Source organism: Lichenostomus cassidix, chromosome 5, assembly GCF_008360975.1.
Source record: "Lichenostomus cassidix isolate B80296 chromosome 5, HeHo_3.0, whole genome shotgun sequence".
Classification (NCBI taxonomy): Eukaryota; Metazoa; Chordata; class Aves; order Passeriformes; family Meliphagidae; genus Lichenostomus; species Lichenostomus cassidix.
This window is the reverse complement of record NC_139486.1, coordinates 38,906,902-38,922,540: the sequence shown is the minus strand read 5'-3', so window position 1 is coordinate 38,922,540 and position 15,639 is coordinate 38,906,902. Positions and strand designations below refer to the sequence as shown.

At 39.4% G+C, this 15,639-nt stretch overlaps 1 protein-coding gene and 1 long non-coding RNA gene across 2 annotated transcripts in view; both read right to left on the bottom strand.

The window, feature by feature from the left end:
* CSTPP1 (centriolar satellite-associated tubulin polyglutamylase complex regulator 1) overlaps positions 1-15,639 on the bottom strand; it is an 82,141-nt gene that overhangs the window by 51,707 nt on the left and 14,795 nt on the right. Inside the window, exon 3 of the mRNA XM_085062534.1 lies at positions 5,023-5,153. Within this exon, the coding sequence (XP_084918660.1) occupies positions 5,023-5,153 (131 nt within the window). The remainder of the gene's footprint in view (positions 1-5,022; positions 5,154-15,639) is intronic.
* On the bottom strand, positions 2,494-5,016 carry LOC146436427 (uncharacterized). The gene is made up of 2 exons (XR_014852666.1): positions 4,742-5,016; positions 2,494-4,167 (listed from the first exon to the last, which is right to left on the bottom strand). It is a non-coding gene; the product is annotated as an uncharacterized LOC146436427 (long non-coding RNA).

Below are 15,639 nucleotides of genomic sequence, written 5' to 3'. Positions count from 1 at the left end.
GCCATGGAAAGGGACCTGGGGGTCCTGCTCTGTGGCAAGTTGAACATGAGTCAGCAGCACCCTGGCAGCCAGGAGGGCCAAGTGTGTCCTGGGGTGCTTCAGGCACAGCATTGCCAGCTGGGCAAGGGAGGGGATTGTCCTGCTCTGCTCTGCACTGGGGCAGCCTCACCTCAGTCCTGTGTGCAGTTTTGGGCACCACAATGTAAGAAAGACATTAAAGAGCACCCAAAGCAGGGCCATGAGGATGGTGAAGGGCCTAGAGGGGAAGCCATATGAGGAGTGGCTGAGGTCACTTGGTCTGTTCGGCCTGGAGGAGACTGAGGGGAGACCTCATTGTGGTTTTCAACATCCTCACAAGGGGAAGTGGAGGGGCAGACACTGATCTCCTCTCTTGTGAGCAGGGACAAGGCCCAAGAAAACAGCATGAAGCTGAGTCAGGGGAGGTTTAGGTTGGATATTAGGAAAAGGGTTTTTCACCCAGAGGATGGTTGGGCACTGGAATGGGTTATCCAAAGAAGTGGTCACAGCACCAGTCTGACAGAGTTCAAGAAGCATCTGAACAACACTCTCAGGCACATGGTGGGATTCCTGGGGTTGTCCTGGGCCAGGAATTGGATTTGGTGATCCTGATGGGTCCCTTCCAAACCAGCACATTCTGTGATTCTATCGTACAATATTCTATGAAATTTTTTCACAAAGAAACCTCAGTTTCTTGACACTGGATCACATTCATCTGTTTCCTTCTAGCCCTGGTATCACATTCCCAATGCATGGAATCTCAGATATGCTTACGTGTACTTGGAAATAGAACTCTGCATCTTACTAAGCTTCTAAAAGCAGTGCAAAATCCTGTAAAATGGATCCAGCATATCACCAAAAAGAAATCCTCTGAAGAGAAAATAAACAAAACAAAACAAAATGAAAAAACAAAACAAACAAAGAAAAAACCCAGAAAAACCAACAAGAACAAACAACAAACGTTCCTTTACTTTTTGAAGTGTTAACACCACATTTATTGAAGCTAGTAATTTTTCCTTGCTATTCAGCAACAAAAGAAAAAATAAATCCAGTCTCCAAACAAAAGGACTTATAAAGGTCAATGTAACCAGAACCCACCAAGTAGCAGAGTTACCACAGAAAAAAACAGTAAAATCTGCTATATTCCTCCATGAAAAGCTACTTCCCAGTAATTCAAAAGGATAAGGAATTAAGTAGAAAAGTAACATTTACAGCAATTTCCCTAGAGAAACTGTAATAAGTTTGTGCACTTCAATTACTGTATACATGGTTCTGCACATACATGGATTGTTACATTTAAGTACTGCTTGTGTTCAGACAGATTTCTCTGTTACTGGGCATTTGAGAGCTCATGGCTAGATACATCTGCCTGGGTGAATGACCTGCACATTCCAAGTCAAGGCATGGTCATTTCAAGATGGACAGACAAAGCAGTACATTTCCCTGCATAAAGGAGGAGCAACTAGCAGACAGATTAAGTAATCACTTCACTTATTTGTGAAATTTTGTCTACTTTTCTAAAATCCCAACCAAACACTCAGAAGTGGAAAGATGGGGGTTTTGTTTGGGTTTTTGTGAGTTTGTGTAAGCTTGGAAATTGCATCATCTTACATCTTTAATATTCTCCCTTGATTCCCTCCAGCCAGGGTACAAGCTTTGATGTAAGTTATTTATTAGGTTGACCTATATCCTCATAGGGCTGGCATTTATGTAGTTTATCAGCGATACCCTCTACAGATGGAGAAAATTAAGAAAAAGCCACCACTCACTCCTAAAACATGAAATTCAAATCTGGAATGAAATTTAAAGTAAATGACAGAGGGGGAAACAGCAGTAAACACTTTTATGACAAAGGAATAAATAAAACCAGGAACATCCTAGAAGACATGGAAGTTAGTGAATGTAGTAGTTTTGACAAAGGAAGACAAAAGATACCTTCATAGTTCTTCACAGACATAAATCAATGACAATAACAAAGAACAGAGCAATCTCTGCCCAGAAACAAACCCAGGAGAGAAAACTGGGGCAGAGCAGAATCTTGCTGTAGAAAACAAAGGGTATATTTTCATCCTTTTCTGCACACAGAAATTCCATTGACATAAGTGGCCATTTGATGAATAGCACTCCATTGACACAGGGCATCAAATGCAGAAATTCTAGTTCAGGTCTCCAAAGCAATATTCCCATGTTAGCCCAAGCTATATTGCTTCTAATTTCAGGAAGAGCAGGTTGTTTGTCCCATGCTCTGTTGTATAGTATATAACCCTAAGCAGAATTTCTTACCAGGACTCTATAACTTATCTACCTCCTTGTGGTGGTTTGACCCTGGATGGACACCAGGTGCCCACCAAAGCTGCTCTCTCACTCCCCCTCAACTGGACAATCAAGAAAAAACATAATTAAATGCTCATGGGGTGAGAATAGGACAGGGAGAGATCACTCACCAGTTACCATCACAGACAAAACAGACTCAACTTGAGGAAATTAAATTTAATTTATTACCAATGAAATCAGAGTAGCAGAATGAGAAATAAAACCAGATCTTAAAAAAACCCCCCACCCAGCCCTCCCTTCTTTCTGGGCTCAACCTCACTCCTGATTTCTTTACCACCTTCCCACCCCCAAGTGACACAGGGAGACCAGGAAGAGGGGCTGCAGTCAGTTAATCTCACATTGTCTCTGCAATTTCTATCTCCTTACTCTCTTCCCTTGCTCCAGCATGGCATTCCACCCATGGGAGACAGTCCACCACAAACTTCTGCACCATGATACCCTCCCAAGGGCTGCAGCTTATCACAAACTGCTCAGAGTAGATCACTTCCATGCGGTGCAGTCCTTCAGGAATGCACTGCTCCAGCTTGGATCCCCCATGGAGTCACAAGTCCTGCCAGCAAAGCTGCTTCAGCATGGGCTCCGCTCTCCATATGTCCACAGTTCCTTCCAGGAGTCTGATCCAGCATGGGTTCCCCATGCAATCACAGCCAAGGAAAGAAATCTATGTCTAGTCTATGCCTGAGTGTGGTAATGACCATATTTCAACCCCCACACTACACAGGTCCAGCTTCTTAGTAAATGAGTTTAGTTCTTAAGTGGCCATGAATGTTATGAGCTCCCCTACACACAGGTATGGCAAAAAAAAATGCATAGCAAATAAAACTGAAATGAAAAAAAAAAAAATCAAGGTTCTAGCTGATAATTACTGCTAGAGAACCAGAGAAATTGGACTAAGTGGATGAAAATATTGACAGTAAGTTATCTAAAGTGATGCATTTTTGTCTCTAGTTGCTGTAAAAAGAAAATGTATGTAAATGCATAAATATACAGTTAAATGTAATATCTGCTCAGACTAAAAAGTGAAGCTACTGGACTTCAAAGTTAGAAAAATATACACTGAACTCTTTTTAGGCCACAACCAGAGCATAGCAATATCCACCTGAACTTTTGTTCCTGTGCTCACCCTTTCTCTTTAAAGTACCTTAGTGATTACACTTTCTTCCACAGCCTTTTCCATAATCACATAAAACTACTAAAAAGTAAAGGAGATATTACATAGAGATTTCTTTTCTTTTCAACAAATCCAGGTGCCCTTCATCTGGCTGAGGTAGCTGCTGGATAAATGAAGCCTGATGAAAACGTGCACTAAAAGTACTGCAGTGGATACTTTCCACCAGAGAGCTTCTTCTCAATTTTTGAATAAGGTTTACCACTAACAGCTGCAGTTCTGGTGGGTGACTTCTTCACTATTATCCTTAACGCCCCTATAAAAACATAATTTAGGACTCTACATTTCATTTTTCCTGACTGTGACCTGTTCCCAAATCAGATATGTCTTTACAGCAAACATCACATAATTTACCCGAAATCTTTAAAATATTATCCCTGAACTAAAGTAAATGATTTACAACATAACAAAGTACCCCTCACTGGGAAGAAGGTGTTACAGACAGCATAGTCAGTTACTTCAGTAGCTTACTACAGATTCTGTCACTTTTAACTATGATTGTTTAATTGCCAAAGATCTAGATGGCATATGTCAAAAAAGTCTTTATTCACGGCCTTGCAAACTCTGTTCATCAAAAGCAGAAGTGTTGCAAAGCTTAACCAGAAGGTGAGGTTTTATCTATATTTAAGAGATGGTTCTAGTCTTTCCTGCAAGAAGAAATGAGGCTGAATAGCCTGAAAAAAATGAGGCTTATAGTAAAAAAAACCCCACCAACATTCATATTTGTACAGCAACTTTCAGTGTATTTGCTTAAAATACTAAATTAAAAGGTAAAACAAAACATAATTTTAGTTGCATGTAGTTACAGGAGTTTATTTTGAACTCTGGCCAGTTCTGTAATACCTAATATACCAAATGCAATATAAGAATAGCTAGACATGACAGCACAGTGCTGAGTAGTTATTTTGGCATTGGAGTTTTTTCCTTGTGGGTAGGGTTGGGGAAGAGGTCACACAGTTGTCAGTGGTCCCTCTTCCACAGCCATCAGGATGCTGCACCACCAGGTAGGAGCAATGCCAGGACTAGCTCAGGGGCAGCTCAGGTGGCATTGTTCACCACCCCACACCACTGTGAACCCAAGCTCCTGCAGGCTCCTAAGGAAAGCACTCAGTAGCCCATCTGGCTGAGAATCTTAGCACCCCCTTCCTTCATGCTTCTTACTTGATATTCTAACCTTCTCTGGGTCCCATCCACCAACTTCCAGCACATTTTTTTCCTTACCATCCCAATGCACAGGCCCACAATGTCCTCTCTCTGATCTGTTGTTGCTTGACATGCTGTTCTGTAAGACAAGTAGCACTGGCAACAAGGTGCTTCCACTCTGCTATATTCTGAGAGCAATTTTTAACCATTCCACAGGAAAATGTGATGGTGTCTCCCCATTAAAAATATTAGAATATTAGAACATAGTGTGAAGAATTAGTATTTGTACTGCATCAACAGCCTAGCTCATGATTTTCATGTAAAGGTAACAGGACAGCAGCAGATGCTGGAATACTTGCCTCCATTTTTCCCCACAGTTCGGAAACACCTCCAGAAGGTCCGCAGAAAAGATGCTCTGTTATGAGGGGTGGCTTGAACAAAGTTGAACTCGCGGAACAAGATGTGTGTTCCTTGCCGCACGCTGTTAAAACTGTGGACATAAAGCAAAAACAAGAACGCTAGAAAGCTGAACCAACATCAATGTTCTGGGAACAGCTAGAACAGTAGCAAGAAAACCACTGACCGTTTTATTTTGTGAAACCAAATCTCCCAGCTTATACCCATCTGTTCTCTAGAGAGAAGACTATTTGCAAAAACCACACATTGAAATTTAATTATAGGAATTAGAGGTTTGTGAAAGTAGAATTCATTCTAAAGAATCCCAGCAAGGGGTGTCCAAGAGCCACTTATTTGAAAACAATCCACTGGAAAATGGCTCACCAAGGGTAACTGTTGTTTATCTGACCAGAAGATGCCCTTTCTTTTAGTAGCATTTGAACTTCACTGCTATTTTCATTACAGTTTTCTTTAAAGCCACAAAAAAACCCCACCGTCTTTAAGAGAAGCCTCAAGATTTCATTTCTAGGTTACTGAATCTTGACTATTGGATGTATAAAATTTACTGCAGTGGTGATGAAAAACCGATTGACACATCACTAAACAAGAATTTGCACTAATGCATTTTGAAAAGAGTAGCTGGTCATTATGATGGATCATCAATTTGACATTCACATTTTTGTATTTTAGTATAGATTTCTAAAATATTAATTGTAAGCACTTTAGGCCTACTTAATACAGCAAATGTTTGTCTTACAAAGGTTTCTCTGAAGTGCAAGAAGTTCTCCTTTGGGCATGGTAAAGCTCAACATACAAGAACAAAAGAAATGCAAATACAAACATTATATACCAAAAGGTATAATGACAGGGTTGCCTCAAAGATAGATTTTGTGCATTTTGCTCTGCATCATGCAAGTGGGACAAAGCTTTGAAACACTCCAGAGAGATCATTAAAACATTCACTTGGGACAGCAGCTTAACTCTCCCTCATAGGAGAGAATTAATGAAAAGATACAAGTTTACTTTCATCACAGCAGATACTCTCCATAGGTAGCATCCCCACAACAGACAAAATCCGGTGGTCAGTGTGAACCCTCTCAGTATGCAATTTTAAATCACCTCTTTAAATATAAAGAGTTTAAATCACTTTATCCTTCATAGTACAGGAAAGGGTCTCACATTTGAAAGAGAATTATACCAGACAGAGTTGAGCAAAATTTAAAAAGTCATGTAACAACTGGGGCCATGTGCGTGTGTGTGCATGTGTGTGTGTGCAGAGAAGACATTCAATTTTTACAAAAGGAATCACAATTTCTCATTTTTAATGTCCTGGTTCTCAAACATGTGTGAGCAAATAAAATTTTCTGTCGTGTTGAAAGGCAGTACGGAACACAGTTTCTAGCTCCCCTACCCAGAAGGAAATGCAACTCAAATAAAATAAGGACAATCACCTTATGATTAAGAAACACTCATGACACCTGAATCCTGGAATTAGGAATACTCTTCCTATAAATATCATGGACAAATACAGTATTTCATATTTATGAAACTCTGTTCATGCAAAGTAAAGCACAACCATTGTCCCAAGATATTAAAATAAATAAATAAATCATATGCTGGATCAAAATATGACAAAATTACATTACTATCATTGAAAGTAAAGAGTATTCCCTACAAAGTGCTGTCGCTCACTGCCTTAGAGTGAACGAGTTCAGAGTAAGGGAAAGCAACTTGCAAAAAGTCCCACAAGATGCCTGCAACAAAGATGGAAATGGAATTTCAGATCTTCTCATCCCAAACCACAGCCTGTGTGACTTCTTTCATTTCTGATCTGCATTGTTTTGCTGATGATTTGACAGGCTGGTGGAGAAAAGAAGGATACAGATGAAAAAGAAGAAACTTGGTGTAATAGAAGAAGGCAGCTTTCAGAAAGATAACACGCATAAGGGAGACATTTTGGAAGAGAAAGAAAATGAAGGCAAAATGATACAATTACATGCACCAAATTATGCTGCTCAGAGCATCTACAGAACATGCAAATTCTCGAAGCAGATCCTGGCACAATTGTAATGGAAAGGTCCAGACATGAAGCTAACACACTATTAATTCACAGCAGACAGCTCCACTATATTACTCCTTATTTCTAATAAGCAAAAACTCTAGTCACTTGCATTTTCAGCATGGGATGACTATAAACCTACCAGGCAGAAGGGTATGATATAATTTGTTGCTTTCTCAGTTAAAAGAGTGGGTGGACATGCTGGAACATCAGCACACCTGGATGTGCTGACAGCCAAGTGCCGCCAGCTAGTTGAGTAAAGGATTTTGTTTAACTATACAATCAAAGGATTCTTCCCCAAAAGCTCATGAGTGCAAGCCTGGGAGTCAGAATTTTATCCCAGTTAAGATGCCACATTTCAGACACCCTACTTTATAAATTCTTTTTTTTGAGCAGTAAAAGTTCAGCTCAAAGGAGCCAGCCCATGATGGAGCTATCCAGCAAGCAGCCCAATAACAAATCAACAGATCTATTGTCAGGCAGGGTCAAGATCACTCCAAGGGACAGGAATACTACATATTTTGAATAAACTATATATGTTGAAATTCCTTTATTATGGGTAGAGGGGCAGTACCAAAATAACTTGGCCACCTTATCTTTGACAGGTGCCCAGAGGTGAAGTTATCATTAATGTGGCAAGCTTATAGGTAAACATTTCTGGAAGGAAGATAAATTATGACAACCCAAAGCTGTTACGGGTATTCCAACAGCCGGTAGAGTGTATGACCAATGCCTTACCTATGATTTTTATATACATACAAACAGATGTATTTTCCAAATCCTTTCGAATACAAAAACGAAACAAGCTGCACTCAGAGGAATGGCTTAAGTAAGATATCAACAATATAAACTTAACCATTAAGCTCAATCATTCTCAACAAGTTTAACAGCTGCTGCAATTCATCTGATTACTCAGTCTTCCCTCTATCTGTCCTCCTTTCACTGAACAGCTCATACTGCTAGCAAAGTTAAGTGGCCAGAGCTTTTCAGCACATTTGAAGAAGAAATACTTAGGAACAAACCATGGTACCTCAACAAGTTACTACTTTGTCCTCAATCATTTAGAAATGGGCTTGGGAACCCAGAAGCAGGGAAAATAATTTTCCACTTCTCTGGTTACCTTCTCCTTTTCCCCTTTTAGGCATTTAGTGCAGCCATCTGCAAGAGATTCCTTTCAGAAGAAAGCTTTCAACAACTCTGCTAGTCTCCAAGCCTCCTATTGCAAACGTAATGATTGCTTCAGTCCTCTGCATTACCAGTACACAGAATAGGCAAATTAGAAGAGTGACAACAGTTGCTAATGATGTGATTTTATTTGTCTTGCTGAAAACAAGACTACAAATTGAACTGAATGTTCATTAGTTAACACCAGTTTACTGTGAGCACTCATATTTCACACAAGAATTGTTAGGCAACTGGACACCCTGTTAACAAAACAGCTTTCCCCATTCACTTGTGAGAAAATCCTGGAGAAAGATGACAGAAGAACAAAGCAAGGTTCTCAGTTGATGGGAAGATCCAAAGAGATTCTTACAGTAGGGGCTTCAGGATGCTTACTTTCTCACTCTTTTCCTTCACATGCCCCAGAGCAGCCAAACTATAGAAGAGTTTCCTCCAACACCAGTGCTGCACACTTGGGCTATACTTGTGGGATGGCACACGCACGTGAGAGGAAGAAAAAAGTTTTGGGAGGAGACTGTGACAAAACAGCCCCAGCTCTTGAAAATGGCTATGCTGGGAATTCTAGCACTCAGGTGCTGCTTCTCTGAACAGAGCAGCTTTCATAAGGCTTTGTCTTTTGTGTAATTACATTTCGGCAACCTGCCAGAGTTCAGAAACTTTCAAGCACTCTTTTCAAACCTTTGGACTTCTAAATAGATTGTAAAAGTCCCAGGATGCTATGGTAACATCCCAATTGAAACCCATTATAGCAGTTAGCCTCTGCCTGCTGAAGTCGGGCAAAGCCAAATATGCACAATGCAGAGAGTTCCAAGTCCTCAAGAAGGATGGAAGAGCTTGCCAGGACCCCGCTGTCCCCCTAGCAGGTGTCACCTTTGGTTGCCATGTGAAGAGCTGAACAAGCTCACAGGACCCCTCCTCTACTAGATGGAAAGCAAGGAACAGTGACCATTTTTCCTTAACTTATACCATTACTGCTTGCATTTTCTATAAAGAGCATGATGAAGAAAATAATTTTGAAGGCTTACACTTTTTCTTCAGAATGAACAATTTACACACACACACACAAAACCCCATTTTTTTGCCAGCTACACAAGTGTCTAAGTCATTAAAACAGAATTGACTGTCTTGAGCAAAAATAAGGTAGTCTCAAATGCAAAGCTACTATTGGAGGCTATGTCTAGACTGACTGTAACATCTGTAGAGAAAAACAGTGCGGAGGATTTGATGTCAACATGGTGGGCATCCCAGGATTTGTTTCTTTCTTGAGACACGCTCTGGACTAGTTCTAGGAACACATCTCCCAGTTTAGCTCCATCTGAAAGGAACCCAGAGCTCCAAGACTGTTTCATCATGTGAACTAAAGCACTGTAAGCAGGGATAATCAGGAGTATTAGGATTAGAGAATATGGTACAATGGGTAACAAAGAACTAGCTGAAATAGAAAACACTGAAATACAAAAGACTTTAAAAACCAGACCATTTCTGATGTTAAATAACTCATCCACAACAAAGCATCCCCAAATGACTAATCGTAATTACCCCAAGGCTATGCTCTGACAGCAAAGTGAGATTTACCTTGTCTAGAAGGAACCCTGAGAGGGAACACTTAAAATTGTAGGCATCACTGAGTAAAAAAAAAAAAATCACTGTTGTACTGATTAAATTACTGCTGTATGAATGTAGTTTAAGATCATTCTATTCTTCACCTATTGGTTTAAGAGTACTACAATATTTGCAATACTCAGATGAATCACTGGACTGTTTCTTTAGCTATCCCTCTTGGAAGGTAACTTACAACCATTAGCATTCCTCAATTCAAAGCCATCGTATCAAGCGCTTTTAAAAATTCCACAGAATTAGAACTTGGGACACTGAGGTCAGCCTCGAGGAAACCACCATCTCCCTGTAATGAAATTAGCAGTGCACTTTAGGCATTTCCTTGGAAATGTGTTAAGACAAAACAGATGCTAAAAGTTATTCCTGATGACTGGCTTTAAAGGAAAATAGGGGTTTTTTTAACAACCAGGCAGATAGGAAATCATTAACAGTCAAAATTTTGGTAAAACTGAGTGATGTAACACTGCAAATACAGACTGGATTTTCTGAGATCCTTTCTGTCTCACCCACTCAAGTTTACTCCAGCTGGAGGGTGTGGAAAGAGGGAAAGGAGTGACAGAAGTTTTAACTATGTGTTTTCAGACTCCTTAATATAGGCTAGGAATCTCTGTATTCATGGCAGACTTAATACAGGCGGTACAGAGATTATCCCATGTACTGGGATGAAGAAAATGAACCACACCACCCGTGACACAGTTCAGAGTAGGCAGTGAACAAGCTTTCTTATGTTGCTTTGTAGCAAATCAAACCCTCTGAGACCAGTTTACAGATTCTGGAGAAGGAAAGGATTAAAGGAGTTGCTGTGCTTGCTTGTTATTCCCAGAAAGCCTTTATCTTTTTTAGAGTCCCCCTTCCTTAATTTTTCATGTGCTAGGTCAGTAATTTAACACCTCAAGGCTTCCAAATCACAAGCTAAAAAGATGGTACTGTGTTGAATTATTAGCCCAGGATTAAAAAAAAAAAAAAAAAATTAAAAGGCAAATGGTGGGGGACGCAGGAATCTCTAAAAACAGAGGCCTTTTGATCAGAGCAGCATCCTGCAGTTTGCTGTAACTCAAGCTGACCATTCTTATATAGCAGGAATTAAGGACTCCCCCTGCCAGGCAGGGCTCTATTAAAACACAATAGCTGCTTGAAAAGGGTAAGCAAGCTGATATGGATATAATAGGCCACATATTGGGGCCCCTTTCTACTGTGAAATAAAGCTGCTTCTTAGAATTATGAGCTGGGAAGCCTAGCATTCAGGAAGATGGGAAAGGGCATACAATGAAAGACCATAAATAGCCCTGCAGAAGCCCTCCAAGGTGCTTAAGGGAGAAGTAAAGAAACCTTCACAGATAAGCATCAATCACCCATGAAGAGCTCTTTCAGCCTGATCAGGTGCAATTTCAGACAACATGGAGTTTCAGCAAGTCTGGAGAGGTCTTGCTGGTATAAATAGAGATATTTATATATCTCTATATAAAAAGTTGCACGCCACAAAACCAGCTGCATGAACACCATTATAACTAGCTTTTATGGAGATCACTGCAAGTTGCTACGCAGCTTCCCACAAAAAACCCTTTTCTGCCCAAACCTAAACTAAATACATAAATAATAAACCAATCCAGAATTATAACTAAACAAGGAAATCTGGTAGCTCTCTAGCGGATCTATTTAGTATTTGTTCAAACTGGTCCAACTTGACATTTTGGGGCAAGAAGAAAATTCCTTACTGAACTGCTCTATACCCTCTATATTCTGAGGTATAGAAGATTCAAGTCCTCTGTTAGCTTCATTATCATACAGCCATGATCGCCATTCTTTGGCTTCCTTTATTAACCAACAGGTATTTTTGTCCTCCCAATCATGCTGAGGAATTCATTCACTAGCTTCAAGATGCTGCAGAAACCACACAGTGAACATGTGGCAAGGGTGAGAAGATGGCACAAAGATGAAAAATACTATTAAAAACACAAGCCACACAAGGAATTGACATTGGCTGGAGATGGATTTTGATACCAAAGTATAAATGTGCACCAAAGGGGGAGTGTGGATTTGAAAATTATTGAGTAACTGCACCCGTCTTGAACTCTTGAGATCAAAGTATACTGCCAAGTAAAGGTAAATTGACTTCTCAGAAAGTTGAGGCCAAAGTATAAGTAAGGGTCTGCTTTTTCCATTCTGCTTGAAGTCCCCTGTACCTCCTGTTGTAAGACAGTTCCATATTTTAAAAATTATACTTTTAGTTATTTTAAAAGGTAGCAGCACAATCATGTTGACTGTGATGATCCATGAAATACTGAAATATAACTGAATACCTGCTCCAAAGAGGTTCAATATTGGTGCCATGCAAACAGATTCCATATTAGCTCGTTTCAGTCTTGGTTTAACTGGAGAATTTCAGAAGAAAAAATTTACAACTAGTACTCTCTCACCTATTCAGTTGCCCTGGCAAGAACTATAGCACATCAAAGACTGAGCAGCTTCCAATATTTTCATCATGGCAACAAATGAACCCTGCCAAAATTCCTTAATATAGATGAAGTTACATCATTTGACATTAATGCTAACTCTGCATTTAGAGATTGCTTAGCTAAACCACTTTGTGCACACAACAACTTCTTGGCTACAGTGTTGACCAGCTATAGTTTTAATTCATTGTTTAATTCATTTGAAGACACACAGTAAGATTAACTTTACAGGACATGAGATTATTGCAAGTCTCTAAAGCTAAAGTATTCTGGGATGTGTATGGTTTCAACACGGCACTGCAGGAAAATCTCAGGTTCTCTGAAGACATGCAGATTTCTAGAATCTAGACTTCTGTTGCTATTGTTTAGTTTTGTTTTTAAAGGAAAGGAAGATAAACCACATTTTAAAAATGCATTTTTCAGGCTTGCAAGACTTTTAGTGTTTGGCATTCATGGAGATGCAGACATAGTTAAAGGATTTTATCGTGTAAAGGATAAGGAATCCTATTATAGGATCTTATCAGATCCCATTGGTGCAAGCACTTGCTAATTTTTACAGTTTGACATATCTAATTCAGGAGAAATTTTACATTTGTTGGCCTTGTTCGCAAGGAAACACATGTATTCTTAGCAAAGCAATTAGAAATGTTCCTCAAGTTTTTCTGTGATGCCTCAACGTTTTGCAGCCTAAGAATAAACACAAAAGTTCTTCCAACAGCACAAAACTGGAAAAAAATCCCAAACCAACAACAAAAAAACAACCCCAACTTCAATTCTGATCCATCTTTCGTTAAAGATCTTTCTGAGAAAAATAGAGTGTTCCTCAAACTTACACTACTTGATTCCAATTTAATAGAAAGTCTTATAGGTATAGATAGACGGAAGCCAAGAACTCTAAAACTGATCCCCTATATACATAAAGTAGCCTAGACCTTTGCCAAAGTGCTTCATTAAAACAAGAACTAGACCATGTGAGTCTGTAATACAGAGAAAGGTATTGCTATTAATGAAGTTATCATGTGTCCAACAGCGGATCTCTTATGGCTTGAGACATCAAAACCTTTATTGGAGGAAATAGGATGTTAAAAAGAAAATATTACTAAAAGAAGGTGATAAAGCTATGCCTTTAATTCTTAAGAATAATTTTTAAAACTCCACATATAATATGGAAAGAAACACCAATGTGTACCAAACTACACTGTTATGTTTTTCCAAAGCTGCTATCCTTGTGTTCATTTCTACTGAATTCCAGTTGCCAATTTCACATTACTGACACAGTTTTCTTCAAAACACTTAGAGAAACTGCAGAAAATCCAATCTTTGCAGCATGTGACCAAGCATGAAGTGAGATTACTGCTTTATATACACATGGCAGATCATATGCAAAAGACTGTAAGTAGTCCCACTACATCTGTGGTGGATGTATCACTACTTATCTTTCTCATCTTTTCCTATATATTCCAACAGTGACTCAGGAAGCACAACTGAGCAATTTTCCAGAATGATGGAGAAAGTTGCTTGTCAAACAGTTACATCAGCATTGAATATCTAATTTGCATAATGGCAAACTCTACTACAGACCTTCCCTCAGTGGAAGATGGATAATGTAAGATTTCCAGAGCTCCCTAATTCTGACTTGAGGGTCCTTTCACTTCTGCAAGGATACAAACAAAACCACAGCAGAGATATATTATAAGAAAAGCAGGAACAGGGCAGGAACTAGACAATACCACAGATATTAAAAAAAAAAAGGCAGACTGATGGAGAAAATAAAACTGAACAAAAAGACCCTGTGGCATCCCAAAAAGGATGTGATGCACATTTCCAGCTCATGTCCAGCCTTTCCTCCACCAGTACCCCCAAGGCCTTCTTGGCAGAGCTGTTCTCAATCTGTTCATCCTCCAGCATCTGTAAGTTCATACATTTGAAGCCACAAAAGTCTGATTATAACTCCCAGCTAGGATCATATACTTCTCCAAATTTGTACTAGTTATATCAGCAACTATGATGAAAAGCAATAAAAGAATTGGAAACATAAACAGAGTTATACTGGAGTCAAACACTAAAACTAGAGAGAGAATAATACATTCAACTCTAGCCCAGAGAAAAAGCACAAACACAGCTAACTCAGATATATACGGTCTTGATATTTGTACCATTTGCCACATTTCTGGACTTTGGCTTTTGGGAAATTTCAAACTTTTCTTTCCAGTTTTATTAGCTATCCGCACTGCTTGTATGCAGTTGGCTTTAACCTAAAGGAAGCTCAATTTCATGGCAGATGTGCTGCATTTCAACCTTCAAGGCTGTAAGAACAAATAAAATATACCAAACTACATACGGTCTCCATAAAGTAGTCAGCCAACTCTTGCTACAACTATTCTGACAAAGACCACTAATAAATATGAGATTTCCATGATGTAAAGGAATAGGAAAGAAGTGGGCAAAGACAGCACAGCACTGCTACACCAGTAAATATCTACTAGGAGCATCATACTCTGATCACAATGCATGTGGAAATTGTGATTACCTCTCTCCAAAGAGCAAGAGCACAGTGCAGTTCAAGTCAGTGTATGCAGAGTTATCTACAGATAACTACCCTGTGCTGACAAGATGCTGATACCAAGTGCTAACATTCATATGCTATGGCAAATCCTGCAGATTCTTCTGTCACCAAAACAATATGAGAAGTTTCTTAAGTGGACTACACTACCACATACAGCATCACTAGTAAATGCTGTCTTTTACGTTCAATTCTGTTACTGCTTTGCTACAAGTCCTCCAAGTCAGTCCTGCTTACCAAAAAGATTCTTTATTCTTTTATCTGCCCTGCATGCCTTTGCAAGGGTCTGGATGCATCTAAGTATCCACTCACCTGTAAGATACCCGAGAATGTGGTAAGAAAATACTGTATTTTCTAATATATTGGCAACATGTACAAACTACAGTGGGAACCAGTGTGTTATTGCCATTAATATATGCATTTTTCCAGCTGTTTACTCAACAGTAGTTATCCCAATCAGCATATTTGTCAGGTTAGGACTTGTTGCAATGTTTGTTAACAAGAAACAGCTCTGGGAAAATCAGGAGTTCACAGGTCCTGGCTGTCATATCAAAATCCCAACATTGTTTCTGCCATTAAGCAATTATAATAAAAACATAGGGTGACAAATCTACAGGCTCCAGACAAAATTCACATAATTTAAATCACAAATAGAGTTATCCACAACCCCAGATCTTCCACAGCTCTCACACAAAGCACATACCCC